General features: G+C 50.7%; 1 protein-coding gene across 8 annotated transcripts in view; it reads left to right on the top strand.

Moving 5' to 3' along the window:
* The first annotated feature begins 7,022 nt into the window (after positions 1-7,022).
* Positions 7,023-23,932, top strand: part of MYO18A (myosin XVIIIA) — a 93,596-nt gene continuing 76,686 nt past the window's right edge. For 5 of the 8 annotated variants that reach the window (XM_059378837.1, XM_059378835.1, XM_059378833.1 and 2 more), the window contains exons 1-2: positions 7,023-7,121; positions 18,172-19,250. In XM_059378837.1, the coding sequence (XP_059234820.1) occupies positions 18,252-19,250 (999 nt within the window). In that variant the 5' untranslated portion in view covers positions 7,023-7,121; positions 18,172-18,251. Of the gene's footprint in view, positions 7,131-10,385; positions 10,513-18,171; positions 19,251-23,932 lie in introns of those variants that run through there. The other 3 variants (XM_059378830.1, XM_059378831.1, XM_059378832.1) reach the window with 3 other exon arrangements.

Below are 23,932 nucleotides of genomic sequence, written 5' to 3'. Positions count from 1 at the left end.
TGAGCACAATTGTTATCAGGCAGATTTGCAATTCTGTGGGCTTTTAATTTTTTAAAAAAACTTTAAAAGATTTTATTTATTGAGAGTGAGCATGTGGGTGTGCATGAGGGAAGGGAAGGGGAGGGGAGGGGAGGGAGGGGGGGAGGGAGGGGAAAGGGAGAAGAAGCAATGGACTCCCTGCTCAGCGTGTTACAGAGGGCGACCCCAGGATCCTGAGATCCTGACCTGAGCCAAAAGTCAGATGCTTAACTGACTGAGCCAGCCAAGTGCCCCTCCAAAGGCTTTTTTAAAAAGCTGGCTCGTGGGGCTTCTGGGTGCCTCAATTGGTTAAGCCACTGCCTTCATGACTCAGGTCATGATCCCAGAGTCCTGGGATCGAGTCCCATATCAGACTTCCCCTGCTCTGCAGAGAGCCTGCTTCTCCCTCTCCTTCTGCCTGCCACTCCCTGTTTGTGCTCACTCTCTCTCATTCTGTTAAATAAATAAATAAAATCTTAAAAAAAAAAAAAAAAAGCTGGATTGCTTTTCTGCGACTCTTTTTGGAAGGTCATGGTGTGGTAGCTTGCCACGTGGCAAGTCCCCTCTTACTTACCATTTGCCGTGTCTTGTGAGCCTCACGATTACTCTATGACTTACGTATTATTTTCAGCTCCCATTTTACAGATGAGGAAGTGGAGGTTCGGCAAGATTAGTAAGGGCCGACATCGGTTAACCATTTACTATGTGTCAAGCACTGGGCTAATTGTTTCAATGAATTTGCTTGTTTTATCCTTACACACCCTTATGAGGTAGGCACTATTATTATCCCCTTTTTATAGATGAGGAAATTGAGGCTTACAGACACTAAGGAATTTGCTAGCACTGCTAGAGCAAGTGTCCTCTCCCGCTGTGTGGCTCCGAAGCTCTCCACCCTAACCCTGCCCCAGCCCAACAGAGTGGTTCAGAGCAAGCATCTGGGGCTCTGCTGTTTATTGGTCACATGGCCTTGGGCACATTATTTCATCTTCCTAAGCCTGGTTCCTAATCTGTAAAATGGGGCGAACAACAGCACCTCCCTAATAGGGTGACTGTGAGGACCAAATGAGCCTGTCAAGGGCCTGCCCCCATAGTAAGGACTCAGCTGATGGCAGCGACTTTTATTATCACCAGGTTTCTCTTGGTGGGGATCCTTGATTAAAGTCAGATTGCTTTAGAAGCTCAGGAATCTGGGGTGCCTGGGTGGCTCAGTCGTTAAGAGTTTGCCTTCAGCTCAGGTCATGATCCTAGAGTCCTGGGATCGAGTTCAGCATCAGGCTCCCTGTTCAGCAGGAAGCCTGCTTCTCCCTTTCCCTCTGCCTCTCCCACTCCCACTGTTTGTGTTCCCTCTCTCAATGTGTCTCTCTCTATTAAATAAATAAAAATCTTAAAAAATCTTCGGAAATAACTGGCCGTTCCACAGTCGTGGGATATTCTGTGTGGACACTGCTCCGAAATTTTTCTTGGCAGGGGGGCGGGGGGTGGGCGCAGGGGTGTTGGGGCAGCGGAGGGCAGGGGGTGCACGTGGAGAGGTGCTTTACTTAGAGCCAGGAGAGGGGGTCAGTCTGACCTTCGGGAAGTAAAAGACTAAAAGCCGATTGATCAATGCAATAAACAGACACTGTAGGTGTTGCTCTGGTGTTTCAAACTATCCTGGTCTTTGAAAGTGCTTCCTGGTCCGGCTAAAGGAGCTCTTAGGAACCCTCACTGGGTGCGACCCCAGGCGTGCCTGAGATGGGGACACATATAAATAAACATGTTAATATGCTATCCATTCCTTGTCCTGTAGTGGAGGGAAGGACAAGGGCTTTGGAGCACTAGGAAGCTCAGTTTGAATCCTGACTCTGCCACTCAGAGAGTATAGAGAGTCACAAATCCTTCTGCGCTTAAGTTTGCGTAGCTATGAATTAGGAAAGATGTGAGAGTAAAGCTAACAGTTGCAGAATGCTTACTATGTGCGGGGCGCTGTTGTTTTTCTATGTTAACTCATTTAATTCTTTCAAACTTAAGAAACTTTATTTTGGGGGCGGGCACCTGGTGGCTCAGTCATTAAGCATCTGCCTTGGGCTTAGGTCATGATTCCAGGGCCCTGGCATGGAGCCCTGCATCAGACTCCATGCTCAGCAGGAAGCCTGCTTCTCCTTTTCCCACTCCCCCTGCTTGTGTTCCCTCTCTCTCTGCCTCTCCCTCTGTGTGTCAAATAAATAAACAAAATATTTTTTAAAAGAAACTTTATTATTTTATTTTATTTTATTTTTGCATTTTTTAATTTTTTTTTAAATTCAAGTTAGTTAACATAGACTGTATTATTTTCAAGGGTAGAATTTACTGATTCTATGCATATGACCTGGTGCTCATAAGAAACTTTATATTTTTTTAAGACTTTATTTCTTCATTAGACAGAGAGAGCACACAAGCAGGGGGAGACACAGAGGCAGAGGGAGAAGCAGGCTCTCTGCTGAGCTGGGAGCCCAACATGGGGCTCAATCCCAGGACCCTGAGATCATGACCTGAGCTGAAGGCAGACGCTTAACCATCTGAGCCACCCAGGCACCCCAAGAAACTTTATTTTTTTAAAAGATTTTATTTATTTATTTGACAGAGAAAGAGAGAGCACAAGCAGGGAAAGTGGGAGAGGGAGAAGCAGGCTCCAATGCGAGGTTCCATCCATAGTTTCGCCTTTTCCATGACGTCATAGAGTTGGACTCATATGGTATCTAGCCTTTTCAGATTGGCTTCTTTAATTTAGCAATAGGTATTTAAGGTTCCTCCTTGTCTTTTCATGGGTTGATAGCTCATTTCTTTTTAGTGCTAAATGATATTCCCTTGTCTGGATCTACCGCAGTTTATCCATTCAGATATTGAAGGATATCTTGGTTGCTTATCTGTTCTGGCCATTTTGAATAAAGCTTTTACAAACATCTGTGTGCAGGTTTTTGTGTGGATATAAGTTTTCAATTCATTTGGGTAAATAATAAGAAGAGCAATTGCTGGATCATATGGTAAGAGTGTGTTTCATTTTGTAGGAAACTGCCACACTGTCTTCCACAGTGACCTGCACTGCTCTGCATTCCCGACAGCCATGAAGAGGACTTCCTGGTGCAGACCTCCTGAGAGTGCTTGGTTTTGTCAGTATTCTGGGTTTTGGCCATTCTAATGGGCATGTAGTGGAATCTCACTGTTGTTTTAATTTGCATCTTTTTATGACATCTCGCATGCAGCATCTTTTCAAATGCTTATTTGCCATTTGTGGGCCTTCTTTGGTGAGGTGTCTATTCAAGTCTTTGGCCCATTTTTATTTTTTTATTTTATTTTTTAAATCTGGAAAGAGAGAAGGAGCCCAGGTTTTTTTGGTTTTGTTTTTTGTTTTAATTTTATTTATTTATTTGACAGAGAGAAAGATCACAAGTAGGCAGAGAGGCAGTCAGAGAGAGAGGGGAAAGCAGACTCCCTGCTGAGCAGAGAGCCCGATTCGGGGCTTGATCCCAGGACCTGAGATCATGACCTGAGCCGAAGGCAGAGGTCATGAGCCACTGAGCCACCCAGGTGCCCCTTTGGCCCATTTTTAAATAGGATTATTTTATTGTTGAGTTTTAAGAGTTCCTCAGATATTTTGAATAATAGTCTTTTATCAGATGAGTCTTTTTTTTTTTTTTTTTTTTAATTTGACAGACAGAGATCATGAGTAGGCAGAGAGGCAGGCGGGTAGGGTTGGGGAACAGGCTCCCTGCTGAGCAGGGTGCCTGATGCGGGGCTCGATGCCTGGACCCTGAGATCATGACCTGAGCCCAAGGCAGAGGTTTGATCTACTGAGCCACTCAGGTGCCTCCTCAGATGAGTCTTTTACAAATATTCTCTCCCAGTCTGTGGCTCGTGATCTCTTAGTATTATTGTCTTTTTCAGAGCAGAAGGTTTTAATTTTTAAGAAGCTCAGCTTATCAGGGCACCTGGATGGCTCAGTCAGTTGAGCATCTGCCTTCAGCTCAGGTCATGATCTCAGGGTCCAGGAATCAAGCCCTGTATCAGGCTCCCTGCTCGGCAGGGAGCCTGCTTCTCCCTCTCCCACTTCTCCTGCTTGTGTTCCCTCTCTTGCTGTCTCTCTCTCTGTCAAATAAATAAATAAAACCTTAAAAAAAAAAGAAGAAGTTCAGCTTATCAGTTTTTTGTTTCATGAATCATGCCTTTGGTGTTGTATGTAAAACTCATCACCATAATATCAGCTGTAGCAACATTTTTCTAGATGTGTCTCCTGAGGCAAGGGAAACAAAAGCAAAATAGACTACTGGGACTACATCAAAATAAAAAGCTTATGCACAGTGAAGGAAACAATCAACAAAACTAAAAGGCAACCTACAGAATGGGAGAAGATATTTGCAAATGACATATTCAGTAAAGGTTTAGTATCCAAAATGTATAAAGAACTTGATGCAACTCAACACCAAAAAAAAACCATATAATCCAATTCAAAATTTGGAAGAAGACATGAATAGGCATTTCCCCAAAGAACACATAGAGATGGCCGGCAGGCACATGAAAAGTCGCTCGATATCACTCATCATCAGGAAAATGCAGATCAAAACCACAATGAGATGTCACCTCACACCTGCCAGAATGGCTAAAATAAAAAACACAAGAAACAACAAGTGTTGGAGAGGATGTGGAGAAAAAGGAATGCTCGTGTACTGTTGGTGGGAGTGTAAACTGGTGTGGCCACTGTGGAAAACAGTATGGTGGTTCCTCAAAAAATTGAAGACAGAATTAGTATATGAACTACTAATTCCACTACTGGGAATGAGCATGAAATCACTAATTTGAAAAGGTATATGGAACCCTGTGTGTATTGGGGCATTATCTACAATAGCCAAACTATGCAAGCTGCCAAGTGTCCATGGATAGATGAATGGGTGAAAAAGAGGTGGTCTGTATATACAATGGAATATTATTCAGCCATCAAAAAGAATTAAAATTTGCCATTTGCAACATGATTGGAGCTACAGAGTACAATGGTAAGTGAAATAAATCAGCCAGAATAAGACAAATACCGTATGATTTCAATCATATGTGGAATTTAAGAAACAAAGCAAACAAAGAAAAAAGAGACAAACCAAGAAAAAGACACTTAACTGTAGAGAACAAACTGATGGTTGCCAGAGTGCGGGGTTGGGCGGGGATAGGTGAAGGGGATTAAGAGTACCCTTATCATGATAAGCACCGAGTAATGTACAGAATTATTGAATCACTATATTATACACCCAAAACTAAACAGAACATTGTATGTACATACACTGGAATTAAAAGTTAATTAAAAAATAAAGGTCGTCTGGGTTCTCACCCTACGTTACTTTCTAGCAGTTTTAAAGTTTTGTGCTTTACATTTAGGTCTATGATCCATTTTAATTATTGTAAAAGCTGTAAAGTCTGTATCTAGATTCATTTTCTTGCCTGTGGATAGCCAGTTGTTCCAGCAACTGGAACTAGAGACTAAGACTAGAGAACTAGAGAACAAAGACTAAACTCATTTAAATGTCTAAATCAACTTTGAGGCACTACCTTATTTATCCCCATTGCTCAGATGAGCAAACTGAGGCATAGAGTGGTTTTTATCAGTCACCCAGGGCAACACAGGGAGTACTTGACAGGGATCTGAACACATGTAACCTGACACCAGAGTCCATACACTCAATCCCTATCTACAATAATAACCTCTTTGTCATAGTTTTTTTGTGAATAACACAGATGGTTCCTAGCACATAGTAGGTACTCAGGAAGCAGTAATGGTAGCATTGTCCAGCCCAGCCTCCAAGGTTTCACTCAATATCATGTTCTCAGAGAAGCTTTAGTTCATTCCTCCAGGCTAACCAGCCAACCATTGGAGGGCTATTTCATCCTAGGGATGACAGCCTGTACCCTGCTTACTCTCCTGGTGTACCCTACATACAGTCACAGGTCGCTTCCATGTGAATTCCGCCGAGAGGCTCCATGTCTGATTTCTCTGTGTCCCCCAGACCGCCAGGTGCTGCACTGGGCAGCCTCTCAGTGAAAGTTTGTTTAATTGAGTTGGAGTGGCCTGCTCTTCCTTGACCCAAAAGGGTCACCCGTGCGCATCACGGGTGTGGTCTATTCCTCAGGATATCCAGGCTCTGACTCACATCTTTGCTCCTGAGGCCCCCTTGCTCCAACCTTCCCTGATCTGTCAGGTTGAGCCACCCTAGTCTGCAGAAGTTCTCAGTTCCCTCCAAACTCAAGACATAGCACCTATCTTGAAGGCCTGCTCTCTAAACCAGACTGGCCTCTCCCAGGACGTCTGAAATCCCTCTTTGGTGGGTAGAGCAGTTCACTGGATGTTTAGCAGGACATGACAGACCCCGGCGACCTCATTCCAAAAAGATTATGAAAGGCATTAATCTTAACATTGTTGGACTGGTTTGGGGGCTAAGTGAGCGCCTCTAAGGGCTGTCTCCTGGGCCCTGGTATACCCCTCAGGCAGCCCCACTTGAGTCAGGGCTCTCTTGGACCAAGCTAACCACAAGCCCATGTCCGCCTTGGGGAGTATGTTCTAGCTGGGCCACCGTGGACATGCCGGCAGTGCCCGCTTTGGACTGAGCCATGTAGCACCATCCAGCAACGCCCTATGTCCGCCTCTGCAGAGCCACCCTGGGAAGATGCGACCAGCAAGACTCAAATAAATGCTTCCTCCGGACAGCACTGCCCTGGGCAGCACCCTCCTGGACACGGGTCCAGCGGAGGCCATGGGAGAAACCTGTTCTCTCCAGGAGAGCACGGTGCCTGGCCTGGGCGTGCCCAGCGGCCTCCGATGCCCCGTGCACGCAGGGGTTCCAGGCAGGCCTCTCGCACGCGGACAGAGGGCTCCCAGAGCAGCGCCCCGTGCCCACATGGCCCGTCCTGGAGGCGCGCCCAGCCGCTGCCAAGAAGGCCGGGAGTTTATCCCCGGAGCCGCCAGCAGGGAGCTCCCTTTCGGTTCGGCTCGCGCGGCTGCGGGGGGCGGCGCTGCGCTGCGCCGCGCTGCGCTCCAGCCCGGACCCGGCCGGGGCCGCTGGATGCCGCGTCTCCGCTTCTGCAGCCTGCCGGGCGGGCTCCGGCGGCCGGTGAGCACGGTGCGGCGGGGGCGGCCGCTCGGGGACGGCCCGGGCCCGGTGGGGCGGCGGGGCGGGCTTCGGCCGGGAAGGCGGGCGGGCGGCGGGGCCCGCCGGCTCCTCCTCCCCCACTGTCCCCTGGAAGCGGCGGCCCGGACTCCCGGCTCCGGTCCCCGGCTGCGCGGCGGGGCTCGGCGCCCTGGAACGGGGAACCGACCGGGAGGGGCGGGGAGGGGAGCTCTGGCCCCTTTGGTCGGCTCTGGGGCGCGCGGAGGCAGGGCAGAGTGGCCTTCGGGTTGGGGGGGGGGGGCGGAATTGAGGGCTTGGGGGAGCCCAGGTGGCCCAGAGCTGCCGGGTGAAGGCTGCAGCCTCCGGTATAGGGGGCTTCTCGGGGGCAGGCCCAGGTCCCCCAAACCGAGCGAGCGAGGGAGGCTCTGAGCGAAGCAGCGGGGAAGGCGAGTACCTCCACCGAGCCCTTTATCCCTCCCAGCGGCCTTCACCCTTTCACTGCCAGGCCGACTGCGGGCTCCCTCTCAAAGGAGCAGCTGCTAGACAGCTGGCAAAACAATGGAGACCCCGCTTCCCCAGACCCCCTCCCCGGAGATAGAAGATGGGGTGAGCGAATGGTAGGCTTTGGAGACTAGGGAGTGCTGGCTGTCCCCGGTGCCTGGTTGCTCACCTCACCTTTCCCTGCAAAGGGGTGGGGTGTGTGTGGGAAGGTCGGACAGCCTGCCCCAGGCCTCTGGGAGCGACTGCCCGGACGCCCCGCCCTACTAACCTGTCATGCCAGTTATTTCGCCAATGGGAAGAGGGAGGTGGTAAGGTTAGCTGCTCCCCCATCCCCGTGTTTGGGTGGGGAACGGGTGCTGCTTGGTACCAAGCATGGTGAGGAGTGGGTCTTGTTCCTGGCTGAGATAAGGCCTGCAGGGACATACCACACATGGGGCTTTGTTGGGGGAAGGGAGGGGGGAATGGGGATGTCACCCTTTTGCAAGGCACATGTGTCCTGCTGATTAGTTAGAAAGGCTGCCAGCCAGAATGAACGGGGGTGGGGGTGGGGGGGCAGGATGGGGTTGGAGGAAGGCAGACAGTATGTTTTTTAAGTGGTGCTCCTTTTGCCTGGTCACTTGGCCCATGGGGCATGTGTTTGGCAGTGTCCTCTTGGTTTGTGTTTTGTAGAGAGGCCCCAGGACAATGCTTCCTGGGAGGGGCTCTCCTGCCTAGTGCCTTCCTGCCCTCAGATGGACCCCCCAAATTATGGAATCAGATTCCCTCCCGCCCTTCACCTGGCGAGTGATTCAGGCTGGTTTGTGTGGGCTCATTTGTCTTTGGAGTACCTGGCATGTGTAGTGCTGAGGAGGCCTTGTAAATCCCCCCAAAGAGAGTGAACTGTCGGAAGTACGAATGCAGTGTGTCTGTGCTGGAAGGGAGGGAAGGTCAACCAGCAGGTAAAGAGTGAGATTGCTTAGCCAGACGTTGAATCCAAGCAGTCAGGCTGCCTTTCCATGTGCTTATGAGATCTGGAGCCCTTTTCTTGGGCAGGTTGGTTTCCTGTTGTCATGGCAATGGGCCAGGCCTTGTCTAACTTTCCCCACCCTTTTGGTTCAGAAGCTACTTTCTATTTGGGGATATTGAAAGTTGCTCTCCTGAGGTCTCTGGCTTCCTGACAGACCTCACTAGCTCTTTGTCAGTGGCCTGCCACCTCCTCAGCTTCCCCTCTGTCCTTTTGTGATGAGGGTTTTCCAGGAAACATCCTCCTGGTTGCTGGTCATGGCTAATTATATATAGCCTGGGGTGTGCTTGTCCATTTGGGGTTGGGGACATTGGTGTGCTGGGGCAGGGGCCTCGATTTCAGGAAGGTGACAGGGAAGCTATTGTGTTGGAGGGTTAGGACAATGAGAAGGGTCGCAGGTGGGGGTGGGTGGGATAGAGCGCTGGTGGTCACTTCCTTTGAAAGCTTTGAACTTTGAACTATTGATGACCTGGTGCCTGGCAGCTCTGAGAATCTAGTTTGTTTACGCTCTCCAAGCCTGGCTCAGGTGCCAGGGTGTGTGCCTGAAGGCTTCCCCAGGTGCCCCAGGCTCTCCTCAGAAGTCCTCACTGTGGATTGTGCCCTTCCTGACTTTCCTGCCCGGTCCCTCAGCCTCACTCCCTGGCAGCCCAGGGAAGCCAGCCTGGAGCCTGGAGCCCCCTTCACCAGCCCAACTCCAGGCTGCTCATGAAGGGGTGCATGTGTCTTCAGAAATTGGGCCTGAAACATTCAGGGTCCCCCAGAGGCAGGTCCCCGAAGGTGGACTGGGTGGGGCAGAAGTGAGGCTAGCGTGAAAAGGAGAATCCACCCAGCTCGGGTGGAGCAGGGAGTTGCTGGAATTCAGGAAACCATGATCCACACTTGGTGTGTCACAGGTCTCCAGAGCAGCAGGGTGGTTCTGGTTCCTTCAAACCTGAGATCTGTACTCCCCCCACCCCTCCACCCCCCACCACCAGACACCCTCACCTGAAGTGGACACCATGGACTGGACCTCCATCACCCGGGTCCTGTGAGCTGGTCCTGCTGGTGGCTCTGGGCCCCAGGTCTCATCCCAGGCCTCTCCTGAGTGTGGTGGGTAAAGCTGAGGGGCTCTAAGCCTAGCATAGTTTAAAGGTTCAAGGTTATGAGAGTGGTTCCCCCAGAACTGGGGCTGGGAGGCTTGATGGAGCTTTGAAGTTCTACTTTGGGTCAGGCTCGTGGGTGCTTGAGGATCTGCTCACTCTGCCCCCACCTCTATCACCATAGGTTAGGATTAGGAGGGGCGGGGAGCAGAACTGGAAAGCCTCCACTCCTCTCCCCACCTCCCTTTCCTTGAGGTGGGACCTGTGTGGCTTGTAAATTATCCATATTCCCTTGATGGTTCAAAGAGCTTACAGTTAGGCAGGACTTTAAACTGTGGACTGAGGTTTTTACAGGGCCCAGGGCCCTTTCTCTCTGCCAGGCACTTTACCATAACTTACAAGGGATTCTTTATATTATTCTCGGAGATTCAGAGATGTTGGATGATGGGCTCAAGGTCACACAGCAAGCACAGGCAGAGCAGGATTAGAACCTTTGCAATTTAGAGTTGAACAGAGTTAAGTCTCCAGCAAAGGCAACGCTTGCGGCCAAGTGTGAAGTCTCAGGCCCACGGAGATTTTATAGTTGAAATAGCTGAGGCCTACAGAGGGGAAAGGACTTGCTCAAGGTCACACAGAAGGGAGGGGGGAGTGGTGTTCCCTGAGTTCAGCGCCCAGCCGGCTGCGGCAAACCCCGCGGGAAGCCGAGGAGGTGCACCTAGAGGAGCAGCGGAGCACTCGGCCGCGCCGCTGGCACGTCTGCCGCTGTCGTTCCTCCCGGGGCTTGCGGGATCCCTGTGTTCCGGGGGAGACGGTAAGCGGCGGGAGGCACCGCAGGCCTGCGGCTGCCTGGAAATGCTCGGCGCCGCGGTTTCCGAGGGAGCGGGAGCCGGAGCCGGCGGGCGGACTGATGTCATGTGAGAAGCGTGCAGTCGGACCGAGCACACCTGGAGCCCGATAAGCTCCGTGTGACCTGGCAGTGAGTCACGGGGCGCTGCGGAGCTCTTAGCGCGACCGGTCGGGAAGAGGCTCGGTGGCAGCGGCCGGCGTCACCCTGCGCTACTCGGTGGAGGCGGCTCCCCACTCGCCCTGCCCCGCCGCCGGGGCGGGTCAGGTGCCGCGCGAGCCCCGCCGGGTTGTCTTTGCAATCCTCCTTGCGGGACTGGCGCCGAAAAAGGCCTCTGGGCTGTAGGAAACGGCCGCTTAGGGAGGTCAGAGGCCAAGGGAGAGAGGCCGGCTCTCTTGGGAAAGTATTTCCTTTGTATTTATTTATGAGTGTGGTCTGGGAGTGGGGAGTGGGGGACTGACCCTTTTTAGTGTCCACCCACAGCAGCCAAGTCTGGGCGCCTTGTCTTGGGATTCTAACGTTATAGTTTCCATTTCCTGGGGTTTCTACTTTGCCAGCTGCAGGGTGACCCATTTAAATCTGTCCCCTCTTAAAGCCACAAGACACTAGTGAGATCTATTTTAACCAAGTCCCCCAAGTCACTGAAACTTTTCCGAGGCATGAGATGGCAAGCCTTGAACCTGCCCATTGCAAACTTGGTTCACAGTTCTCACGCTAAATGGATTGTCAAGCTTTTCTTTTTTTCTTTGTCTGCCCTTCTTTTTAATCTTTAAAAATAGCAAAATTAACATATTCTGGGAAAAGGTTTAATTCCTAGGAAGTCTATTAGATAAAACGATAAAGAGGTATTCCCCGTTTGCTCCAACTGCACGAAAACCCCAGACAAAATTATGTAATGGATATTATATATATATGGGTACATATGATACATATTTATGATAGATTTATATATAACATTATATTACATGATACAATTTAATATAAATATAAATTTTTTTTCTGTAGGAAATAAAGAGCATACAGAAAAGTAGAAGAAATGTTATATATAATCCCACTATCTAAAGTCCCTAGGCCTAGATACACACACACACACACACACACACACACACTAGCTAAATATTCTCATTGTAAAAAAATAGAACAATACAGATGAAACACCAATCTGCTTTGACTCTTCTAAAATCTGTCTCTTCCCAAAAGCATACATTTTTCTATGCATATGCAAATATTGCATATACATAATACATAATGCACATACATACATAATGCACATACATATATGTGCACACATAAACATAGTTTTTAAAATATATGGTTTTAAAAATTAAATATTATCTGAAAACTTGGGTTTTTTCACTTAACAGTATAGTATTGAGTCTTTCCAGGTGGGTGTATACAGATCTCCTTAATTCTTTTTTTAAAATTTTTTTTAAAAGATTTTACTTATTTGACAGAGACACAAGTGAGAGAGGGAACATAAGCAGGGAGAGTGGGAGAGATAGAAGCAGGCTTCCTGCTTCAGGGCTCAAACTCAGGACCATGGGATCATGACCTGAGCAGAAGGCAGGTGCCTAACGACTGAAGCACCCAGGCACCCCTCCTTCATTCTTTTTAATAACTGCCCAGTTCTATAATTTAGCTCTTCCTCCAGTGACAGACCTTTATATTGACAGAATTTTACAGTTGCAAACAATGATGCAAAGATGAGCCATGTTTCTTGTGTGAACATATCTGTCGAGGTCCTGTATGTGGAATTGCCTAGAATATGTACATTAAAATATTTTCACAGATACCCCCAACTTGCCCTCCCTACACCAATTTATACTCCCAATAAACACATGAACTACCCTGCTTCCTATCTTCTATTTGATTGATGTTACTAATAATGGTGGTTTTTACTAAACTGTTAAGTGAACAGCAGTATACCTCTGTGTTCTTTCATGTGTGTGCAGATAAGACTGAGGCTGAAAATCTGTTCGTGTCTGTTGGCCATTTGTATTTCAACAGCTATGAATTGCCTGTACTTAGTCTTGGCAGTAGTTACCTGGGCCCTCTGAACTTGAACCAGTGTGCTCTGGCTTGGCCATGTGCTCACGGGATTGCCTTCACCTCTTTGGGCCGTACTTTTTTCCATATACAAAGGCTCTGTCCAGCATTAAGGTTTATGTGTGGATTTATTCTAGTCACACTTGGGCTGAGGTGCACACTTTGTGGACCTTATGCTGTTTGTCATTCCATTTAGATGATAAAAATGTGTCCTGCTGTGATTAGGTACTGTTCTTGAGGGCCTACTCTGGGCTGGGGTTATCTGGAGGGCTTATAGACCAATTTCATTCAGTTCCCATGCCGTATGTGGTAGGTGCTGTTATTACCCCATTTTACAAATGGGAAAACAGAGGCACAGAGGTGTGAAGTGGCTTTCCCAAGATTGCATAGCTATTACCCTGGATTTGGTCCTAGGTTTGCTACCTGACATCTGAAGCCTTTCTTGAGTTTCACTTATCTTTATTTATTGAATTTATTTTTTGAGGCGGGGGAGAGGCAAAGGGAGAGAGAAAATCTCAAGCAGGCTCCACACTGGACCAGGGACATGACCTGGACACAGGGCTCCATCCCACAACCCTGAGATCATGACCTGAGCCAAAATCAAGAGTCAGACACTTAACCAATGGAACCGCCCAGACCAGCATATCTTGCCTCAAATACTTTAGTATACATATCATTAAGCAGACTTCAGTGTTTGTTTACAGTTCTTTTTTCTTTTGAGTGAATACTTCACATAATAAGATGCACAAATCTTTTTTTTAAGATTTTTATTTATTTATTTGACAGAGAGATACAGAGCACATGTAGAGCAGCAGGGAGAGGGAGAAGCAGGTTCTCTGCTGAGCAGGGAGCTGGAAGTGGGGCTCCACCCCAGAATCCTGGGATCATGACCTGAGCCAAAGGCAGAAGCTTAACCTATTCAGCCACCCAGGCGTCCCTGAAATGCACAGATCTTATGCATGCTATTTGATAACTGTTGGCAAATGTATACACCTGTCAATCCAAATCCCTATCAAGATAATTAAGGTAATATGAACATCACTCCAGAAAGTTCCCTCATGCTCTTTTCCAGGCAATTCCTACCCCTACCCCCTTCCTCAGCATCCAGAGGTAATCAGTGTTCTGATTTTTTTTCACCATAGCTTATTTTTATCTATCCACATCTGTGGCTTACAGTGGCTTTACCTCCTTCCTGATAAACCCATCGTAACTTGAAAATACCATAAGTTGAGAATGCATTTAATCCACCTAACCTACCAAATTTAGGTTAGCCTACCCTCCCTGAAATGTGTTCAGAACACCTTCATCAGGCTACAGTTGGGCCGAATCATCTAGCACAAAGCCTATGTTATGATCAAGTATTGACTATCTCATGTAATTGCTTGCACACTGTGCTGAAAGTGAAGACAGAATGGTACAGCACGGGTACAGAATGGCTGTCAGCATTTCATTTGTTTACCCCTGTGATCACATGGCTGCCTGGGAGCTGCGTCTTGCTGCCACTCCCCAGCATCCCTAGGGAGCCTCTCACTGCATATCGCTACATCAGGACAAGATCCAAATTCAAAATGTGAAGAATGAGTTTTATTGAGTGCAAATTGCTTTCACACGTGTAGCGTCAAGTCAAAAAATTGGTAAGTCGAACCATTGTAAGTCAGGGACCATCTGTACTAGAACTTCATATTAATAGTACTATACTAGTATGTACTCTGTTGTCAAAGCCTTCTTTTGCTGTCATTTGACTCCCTGTTTTTGAGATTCATCCCTGTTGTGTGGATCAGTGATTGCTTCCTTTTGCTTGCTGTGTAGTATTCCATTGTATGAATATGTAAATTGTTTCTCTGATTGATGAACTGGTCGGTGCGTATTGGAGTCAAGTGGTCCTTGCCCTCAAGATGCTTTCTTTCTTTCTTTCTTTCTTTTTTTTTTTAAGGTTTTATTTATTTATTTGATAGACAGAGATCACAAGTAGGCAGAAAGGCAGGCAGAGAGAGGAAAGGAAGGGAAGCAGGCTCCATGCTGAGCAGAGAGCCCAATGTGGGGCTCGATCCCAGGACCCTGGAACCATGACCCGAGCCGAAGGCAGAGGCTTTAACCCACTGAGCCACCCAGGCACCCCCCTCAAGACACTTTCTGTCTTAACATACTAAGGCCTCTGAGTTGACCAAGTAGATTATACTTTGCAGTGATTTGGGGAGCAGTGAGGTCACAATGATGTAGGTACAGACCCTAACTTATATGCATACCTTTCCTCCACGTAAAATTAGGAAAGGCCCCCTGGAATAGGCTCAGGGGAAAAAGCCAGAGAAGGAGGTCAGAAAACTGTAAGGTTCCCTTCATGGGACAGGGTAAGAGATGAAGGGGAGCCCAGAATGAAGAATGGGAAGGTGCTGATATCATCCCTGCTGGAGTCTTTGGGCCCGGGGACAAGAGATGCTAAAAAGTCCAAGGTCTACAAGAAGGTGACAGAGCCCCAGGGTCCCGCAGAGTCGGCTCCAAGGAACAGAGGAGCAGCAGTTCCTGTACCAGGGGTCTGACCCTGGACAGGGAGGTCGCAGGTGGCTCTAGATAGGTGGCACAGGAGAAAACCCAGGCCACAGCCAGGCAGTTGTAGGGATGACAGTGGGTAAGGGGTACCTTGGGAGCCGTGTGCATGACTTTGGCAGGACAGGGGTGCTGAGGGGAGGCCTGAAATGGACTCAATCTCCAGAGGCTCCAGGGTTGGGATGAGAGGGGTAACTTCGGCAGCAAGTTAATAAACAACCTGTGTCCACAAGAGACTTAGATAGTTGGAATTTTCGAGCTAGAAGAGACCTAGGTCATCCTGTCCAGCCTTGAGCAAAGTGACAGGCTGAAGGTCCCCTAGTGATCTGTTGGCAGATCTGGGCCTAGATAGCAAAACCGCTAACCTTCCTGGCCAGTGGTTACCGCCGCCCCCATACTGCTATTCTAGGGCTGACTGTGTGCGCTTCCTATCCATCACAATGGCAGTGAGGGGCAAGCTTTTGCCAAGACAGGGATTTCCATGAAATTACTTCTCAGGGACCTTTCCAGCCCCAAAATTCTAGAATTCTGGGGCCTGTTGTCCGTTGATACTGCTCAGATGTCTAGTCCCCACCCAGCAGAGAGTCAAGATTGGGTAAGGATTACAGAGTAAGAATTGAAGACCAAAAGAGGTGTCTTGCTGGGATAGCGTGGGTAGGCAGTTGGGTTCTCATGGTTGGGCTGAAGCTGAGGCCAGTGGACACATTTGTCCCCTTCCAGTCCCCAAGGTGGGTTTCTTTCTTCATTTCCCACATGGGTGTCTTTGGAGCCATCTTCTAAATCAGTCTTTTTTTTAGAGAGAGAGAGAGCGTGGGGGTGGGGTAGGTAGAGGGAGGGGAAGAAAGAAAATTTTAAGCACTCTCCATGCTGAGCCTGGAACCTGACACGGGACTCCTCCCACAACCCTGAGATCATGACCTGAGCCGAAATCAAGAGTCGGATGCTTTAGCAACTGAGCCACCCAGGCGCCCCTAAATCAGCCTTTTAAGACAGTGTGGGTAGTGTTGGGTGGAGGCAGTGACCACCAGAAGATCCCACATTCTGTTATATGGTAGGTCTGTGCCCCACCCCATCAGTATTCAGGAGAAAAGAGAGAGAAAGACTCCCCAGGTCAAAATAGAGCCCTGAAGAGGGTAGCCCCCCCCCACCCTAAATCAGCCCAGACTCAGCTGGACAGGGCTGCCCCTGGCTTCGCACTTCCAGGGCCCCAGACTTCCTGTCTTCCTACCTCTTCCAGGTACTATGTGTATGGAGCATTTTGAACCAAAAAGTCCAGAGGGAACTTTGTTCTACTAGGTAGAAATAGGTCAGGGGATCAAGGGGTGCCTGTTAGGCCCACAGGGAGCTAGTAACTGGGCCAGATTCCCCACCTCTTTGGATATGCTCTGCAATTAAAGATTTTTCTAGAATTCACTGCCCAGTTCAATAACCAGTAGCTGTTGAATACTTGAAATGTAGTTATTCTGAATTAAGATGTGCTCTGAGTGTAGAAATTACATGGGACATTGCAGCCTTCTTATGGAAAAGAGAATGTAAAATATCTTGATAATTTTCATGTAGATTACATGACATTGTCTTGGATATATTTATATGAAAGTATATCATTAAAGCTAATGATATACTTCTTACCTTTTCTTCTTAGCTTTTTTCTTCTTACCTTTTTTAGTGTGGCTGCTAGGAAATTTTAAGTCACACCTGGGACTTGAATCATATTTCTGTGATGAGCGCTGCTCTGGGAAGGATACATCGATCGCTCAGGAACCTCATGGGTCAGGGTGCTGGGCAGGGAGGAGGCAATTAGCCAGAGCCACCAGCACCCTTGGGAGTTCCTGGCCTTGATGTTCCCCTAGGCATTGTATCAGGGCTAGGGGTCCCTCTCAGTAGGTTGGGGAGCCTGGAGGGCCTTGCTTGGTCGTGGCGGTGGGGTACACAGACAGGAAAGGCCTCTCCAGGGCCTCACAGAAGGTTATTCCTGGAAGAAGTGAGCTCGTTGGTCATGTGTCTGGAAATCGGAGGGGGAGGCCTTCTTGGAGAAAGAAAAAAATTGTACTTAATTTCTAATTAGATGGTATGGCCTACTTCTACTCCTTGTTCCCGGCTGGTTAGAACGTGTTCCCTACCTTGCAACTCCACCCCCACCAGGTCTTTCTCAGTCCTGTCCCGAGTTGGGTGCCCACCGTGGGTGCAGGTGTCCGGGAGCTGGCTTGTCTCTTGGGCTGCCACAACTTTCTTCCCAAGGCTATATTTAGTTGTTGGTCTGGGGAAAAGGATATGAGTTTTTCAGGATCCTGTTTATCCAGCAGACCCAACCCCCCACCTCTCAGCTGTCTGTCCTCCGTCCAGTCTGGAACTTCCCCTTCCCTCCCTGCTTCACTTGGGGCGCCATGGGCCCAGAGAGAAAACTGTATTTGCCGCCAACTAGCCAGGTGACAGCTAACATATACTTAATTTTCTGCACCCTGTTTTCTCATTTGTAGAGATAATTATACCTGCCTTGCGGGGAGGCTGCGAGGCTCAAATGAGTGTGGGTCACGCGCCCAGCAGCTGGAAATCACAACATAAGGGTTGGTGCTCTGAGCTTCTCTGTCAGGCAGTGGCTAAGGCGGCTTTTGTGTCCCTTTCCTTCTTCCTTTGTGTTGAATCTTGACTCAGGCCCCAGGTCGGCTTGATGGCACCGTCCTGCCAGGAGGTCCAAGCTCTGGGAGCCACCTCGGTGCACACCTATCAGGGATAAAAGGCGATGACAGGCTCTGGAGTTTGCATTTTTACAACCCTTATCAAAACCTCAAGTTTTCTTATTTGTAAAATGGGGGTAATCGCAGACCTTCTCGTAGCAGTGCTGTGAGGATTAACTTAACAGAGACCGTATTGTATCAAGCCAAGCACCTGGCACAGAGTGAGCCTGCTGTCGGTGAGGGGGAGCTGTGCTCATTAGTTCACCTTGTCTGGACTAGAGACACGGGAACAGGCTCTGTGCAAATAACATCTCCCTCTCTCTCTCTCTTTCTCTCTCTCTCTCTCCACTTCTGTTTGCAGCAGCAAGGTGGGGTACAAGCACCCTGTGCTAAGCACCCGTAATCCTCCGGGGGTGCCCCCCCCGAAAGCAACACCCCACCATGTTTAACCTAATGAAGAAAGACAAGGACAAAGATGGTGGGCGGAAGGAGAAGAAGGAGAAGAAGGAGAAGAAGGAGCGGATGTCGGCCGCGGAGCTGAGGAGCCTCGAGGAGATGAGCCTGCGTCGCGGCTTCTTCAACCTGAACCGCTCCTCCAAACGTGAGTCCAAGACACGCTTGGAAATCTCCAACCCCATCCCCATCAAGGTGGCCAGCGGCTCTGACCTGCACCTGACTGACATCGACTCCGACAGCAACAGGGGCAGCGTCATCCTGGACTCGGGCCACCTGAGCACCGCCAGCTCAAGCGATGACCTCAAGGGCGAGGAAGGCAGCTTCCGGGGCTCGGTGCTGCAGCGGGCGGCCAAGTTCGGCTCCCTGGCCAAGCAGAACTCACAGATGATCGTCAAGCGCTTCTCCTTCTCCCAGCGGAGCCGGGATGAGAGTGCCTCAGAGACCTCCACCCCTTCCGAACACTCTGCTGCCCCATCCCCGCAGGTGGAGGTGAGGACCCTCGAGGGACAGCTGGTGCAGCATCCTGGCTCTGGCCTCACTCGGCCAGGGCCCCGGTCACGGGTCCCGGAGCTGGTGACGAAAAGGTTCCCAGCTGACCTGCGCTTGCCCCCCGTGGTGCCCTTGCCACCACCCGCCCTCCGGGAGCTGGAGCTGCAGCGGAGGCCCACTGGAGACTTCGGCTTCTCCCTGCGCCGCACGACCATGCTGGATCGGGGTCCCGAGGGCCAGGTCTACCGGAGGGTGGTTCACTTTGCTGAGCCCGGCGCGGGCACCAAGGACCTGGCCCTGGGGTTGGTGCCAGGTGACCGGTTGGTGGAGATTAACGGGCACAACGTGGAGAGCAAGTCCAGGGACGAGATCGTGGAGATGATCCGGCAGTCTGGGGACAGCGTGCGGCTCAAGGTCCAACCCATCCCGGAGCTCAGTGAGCTGAGCCGGAGCTGGCTGCGGAGCGGCGACGGACCCCGCAGGGAGCCAGCTGATGTGAGTGTTCCCCTGTGCAGCTGGGCCGGAGCCAGGATTGGGAACTGTACTTGGGTGGATGACTGGGGTACTCAGGAGCTGTGAAGTTGTGCCACTTCTTGGCCCCAGTGACAACTTACCTGGCCTGCAGGGTGGAACCACCTTAGCACGGGTTGGTCCATGGGGATATAGGCTTCAGGAGACAAGGGTGAAGGCTTTGGGCACCTTGTTTCCTGAGCCCTAAATCAGGGCACGGAGGCTCACATGGGTCACTTCAGATGAGAGATAGTCTGGACTACTAGTCCAGCCCAGCATCTGGACAAAAAGAGAGGAGTCCCATCTTTGGGCATTAGACTTGAAAGAAAAAGATGACTTATTTCAAATCAGGGCTGTCTTGGAACATCTAGGCTGTGCAGCTGTTCTGCGAGCTCTTGGGTAAGATGACTTCAGGTTTCCTCTTGCCCTTGAATGAGGAGCTGAATAGGAAGTAGGTTACAGAGACAAGTAGAGGCCAGATCATGAAGGACCTTGTAAGTCATGATAAGAATTTAGATTTTTGTCCCAATGAAATGGGACCTTTGTGGAGTTTGAAGCAGGGGAGTGACTGGACCTGATTTATACAGATCACCTGGGTTCTAAGAGTCTTTATTACCTCTCCTGGAGGAAGAAAATACCCCAGAAACATAACAGGTATCAAGCCCACAGAAATAGTATGACCTGAGTGTCCCCGAGACCCCAGCCTTTATCTGGCCCACACAAAACAGCAGTGGAGGGGGTGACACAGGAGCAGAAAAGATTTAGTCTATGTATGAGACGGTCTCCACGGGGACAGTGATCTCTAACCCCAGGGGTCTTTCAATAGAGTAGCTATGTATCAGTTTGGAATGTTCCACTGGAGACAGAACAGGAATGACAGGTTGGCCTCTGGCCATCCCTGTCTCCCAGCTGTGGGCTTTAGGATTGCCCAGATCTGGTCCAGTGCACAGCCTGGCCAGGACCTGTCAGCACTAAGTGACCGACCAGATGGGTCAAAGTCAGAAGTAGGAGGAAATGCTAAGGAAGCAGTCAGAGTCCTGATGCGAGCTTTCTCCCCGGGAGGGGAAGCAGATACTCAGATGGCAGCTCAGCTGAGCAGCATGGAGGGCCTGGAGGGCCTGGGAGCGGCTGGGTCAGAGTCTGGCAGGAAGCACAGGAGGTGGGTTCCAGACCTTCCTTTATCCTGGGCCCAGCAGAGCTCAGGCAGTTTTGCTAGTCAGTAAGGGATAGTGAGTGGGAGGGAGCCTATTGTGGGAACCAGGGAAGGACCTGGACTCATTCATTCCAGAAACTCACACAGAGCATGTACTGTGTGCCAGTCACCGGACTAGACTGAGCTCAGGGAACCACAGTGTGGCGGGAGTGGGCTTTATCCTAGAACCAGAGCCCATACCATGTCTGTCTTCTTTCTCCCAGGCGGACGTTATTTTTAACAGATGGAATTTTCTTCTTCAAGAATGAATCGCCTGGGGGGGTTGTTGCCAGTTCCCTGTTGAACCACAGCACAGGCCTCTGTGGGGCCCTGGGCCTGGCATCCCAGATGCTATTTTGTTTTCTCTTTATAGCCTAGGGATCATCTTGGCATCTCGTATTTCTCAGCCGCTCTCCCTTTCCAATGAGCGGCTACTCCCCCATCCCTGGGGAAGGGGGTGTTTCGGCTTCGGAGGCCCCAGTAGATTCCCCAGTACCGCCGGAGCTGGTATCCCTGAGATGCTGGCTTGCTTCAGCCCCTGTGGGGCAAGCCCAGCGGTGCCTAGAGGACTTCTTCCCCAGGCTGATGCCTAGGGGAATCCGGCAGGGGCCACACAACAAACTCCAACCTCATGAGTCTCTGAGAACCATGTGAGAGGACAGTGAGAAGCACAGGGCTAAGGAAGCCCTGCATCTGTCCCTCCCTGGCAGGTGGCGGGGACTCAGGCCACCGCAGGGAGGAGCAGAGCGGGCCCGGCTTCCTGGCCTCCCGGGACAGACCGGGAGCTGGTGTGGGAGTGCCGCGGCCACCACGGTGGCTCTCCTCCTCCTCCTCCGTCTCCTCTTCTTCCTCCCACTCCCGCTCCGGCTCCTTTCCTTGGCAGCCGTTCTAAGCTCAGCTCCATGCCAAGAAGAGTCTTCCCACTTCCCTGAGGCTCCTGGGTGGGGTACTCTGACAACTCTGGCCCCGCGAGGACGGCTCCCGGCGGCCACCCTGCCCGTCACGCCATCCATCAACGGTGTCCACACATGGCCCGTCCCCAGGGAGCTCCGAGGGAACCGGCTGGCCATCTGTTCTCTCTCTGCACACAGATGGAGACCAGGCGTCATGGCTCCTCTCCATGGCCTGTTCAGAAGGCCCCAGGGAAAGACAGCCCCTCGGGTTTCCTTCTCACAAGAATGGTTGGCTCACACCTCCGTGTGTCCCTGTAGCTGCCAGCAAGGTTCCACTGGGAGTAGGGGTGAGCCACAGCAGGGGGATAGACATGGAGCCCTGATAGAGATCCCTCAGCAGGCCTGGGACACACAGCTCTTCTCCCCCCATCTAGTCTTCCCCTCCACTCGTTAAACAGACATGCGCTGAGCACCCACGGTGAGCTAGATCTGGGGAGCCAGCAGCAAGCCGCATGTAGCCCCAGGCCCCTCAGAACTCACGGTCTAGCGGAAGAGACGGTCAAGTAGCAGCGGATGTCAGTGTTGTTTGAGAAGCTCCCCAACAGGGGCCAGTACGGGGTCCCAGGGAGCACAGAGGAGGGACCGGAAGACCAGTCTTGGGAGTGATCCCAGGGAAAGCTGCCATCTGGGTGGGAGATGAATGCAGGGGAGGCAGGAGGAAGGGGAAGGCTGTGAGAGACACATACCAAGGCCTAGAGGTTGGTGGGGGGGGGGGGGGAAAAAGGGGGGGGACAGTGCATGGGGAATGAGGATTGAGAGAAGCAGCAGAAGCAGCAGGCAGGGGACAGGCCAACAAAGGCCCTTGTGAACTAGCCTAGGGAATGTGAACTTCAACCGAAGGGTGAGAAGCTCTTTAATCAGGAAGTGGTGGGAACAGATCTTAGAAAATCTCTGTGGAGAATGCTTTTGGGTGTAGCGAGAGCAGCCATGGGGAAAATAGTGAGGGCCCTGTCACTGTCATCCTAGTGGGATGGAGGCCCGCACTCGGGTAGGGCAGTGGCGATGGAGAGGGATTTCGGACGTGACTGACTGGTGTGGGGGAGAGAGGTGAGGAGAGCCAAATGGGCTGTCAGCTTTGGAGGAGGATGCTGAGTTCCTCCCTTGGCTCCTCAGGGAAAGTGTTTTAGGGTATTTGGTTTTGGATCAGTTACTCTTAAATTGTCTAAAGGCAAAGCATTCCCCGAGTCTGGCGAGATGAAAGAGAGTGTTGGTACCGACAAGGATCTGAAAACCCCAGCTGGATCAAAATTCTTTTCTCCTGCTCCATGAATCTGAGTGGGAAAGTCAAGGGCCCACTGAGAAGGATGAGGGCCCGGGAGGGTGGAGAGCTGCACCCTTCTGTTTGTATCCTCAGTGGACCCATTGCAGGGAGCAGGGATGTAGGATGTTCCTGCCAAGCTCCGAAAAGCCCACCTGCTTACCCCCAGCTGATGTCACTGTCCCTCTGCCACCAAGAGCCAGGGGAGCTAGCCCCCAAGAGGGCTCCACCCAGAAAGGGCTGCTTCCCTGAGATTCCAAAGTTGTGGTGGGAGGGGTGAGGTGGGGATTTCCAACAAGGCACCTGCCCCCTGCAGTCAGGCCTGCTTCCTCGGGCTCTGTATGGAGCTGTCAGGCATTTCCCAGAGATCTGTGATATGATTTCTTCTCCGCTTGGACTGTGGAGTTTCTACTCAAAGGTTCTAGGGCTACGAGGTTCCTTAAGAGGTTCTCATGTCTGTAAACCAGTCACCTGGTTTGCTTACATAGACATGTGTAAACCACCTTCCATAGATTTTGGGAGGTAGTAAATGCCTAGGATGATGGTTAGTACCTTTCCCCCTGCCTGGTTTCTGAAGCCATCAAGGGAAGGTAATTTTGCTGCTTCCTTAGTTAACCCATCCTGATGTGCTTTCCTGTCTTTGTTCCTGGTAAGGTTTTCTTTCTAAGGGGAACTCATGATGCTTCTGTTCCAACCCTTTCCCAGTAGCCCCATCCTCAGAAACACCCAGCTGAAGGAAGAGCTGGGATGCTGGGTGCTCCCTAGATTTTTCCAGCATCTCAGGCTTACCGATGGAAATCAATGGCCTGAAAGGTGACTGGCAGGTCGGGGTTGCCTGCATCCGGGAGAACGGCAGGTGTCCCTCTGCCAGGAAGCCCTAAACCCTTGGGCAGAAGCTGTATGAGTATCACCAACCTCGTCCCCTGACCGCCAGGGACTTTCAGGAGGAGGGTACCAAGGGAAGACAGAAAATCGTCCTGGCCCAGGTCTGCCAGGCCCATGGGCTGTCCCTGGGGCTTCTGGTCATGGTGTTGCTGCCTGATACTGCCTGGGCTCAGTGTTCTAGAACACCTCTGTTCCTAGAGTCACTCCAGATGATCCTTGGAGGGGTTTGGGGTTTTTTTGTTTGTTTGTTTGCTTGATTGAAACAAAAAATTCTTCATTTTGTGCCAAAGCTTTAGGCACGTCTGCCATCAGTCTTGCCATGTGAGAGCTCTGGCTTGGGGCCTCAGAGTAGAACCCAGACTCAATTCTTTTGGTGATG

Source organism: Mustela nigripes, chromosome 16 (genome assembly GCF_022355385.1).
Source record: "Mustela nigripes isolate SB6536 chromosome 16, MUSNIG.SB6536, whole genome shotgun sequence".
Taxonomy (NCBI): domain Eukaryota; kingdom Metazoa; phylum Chordata; class Mammalia; order Carnivora; family Mustelidae; genus Mustela; species Mustela nigripes.
This window is presented reverse-complemented; position numbering and strand designations above follow the sequence as displayed.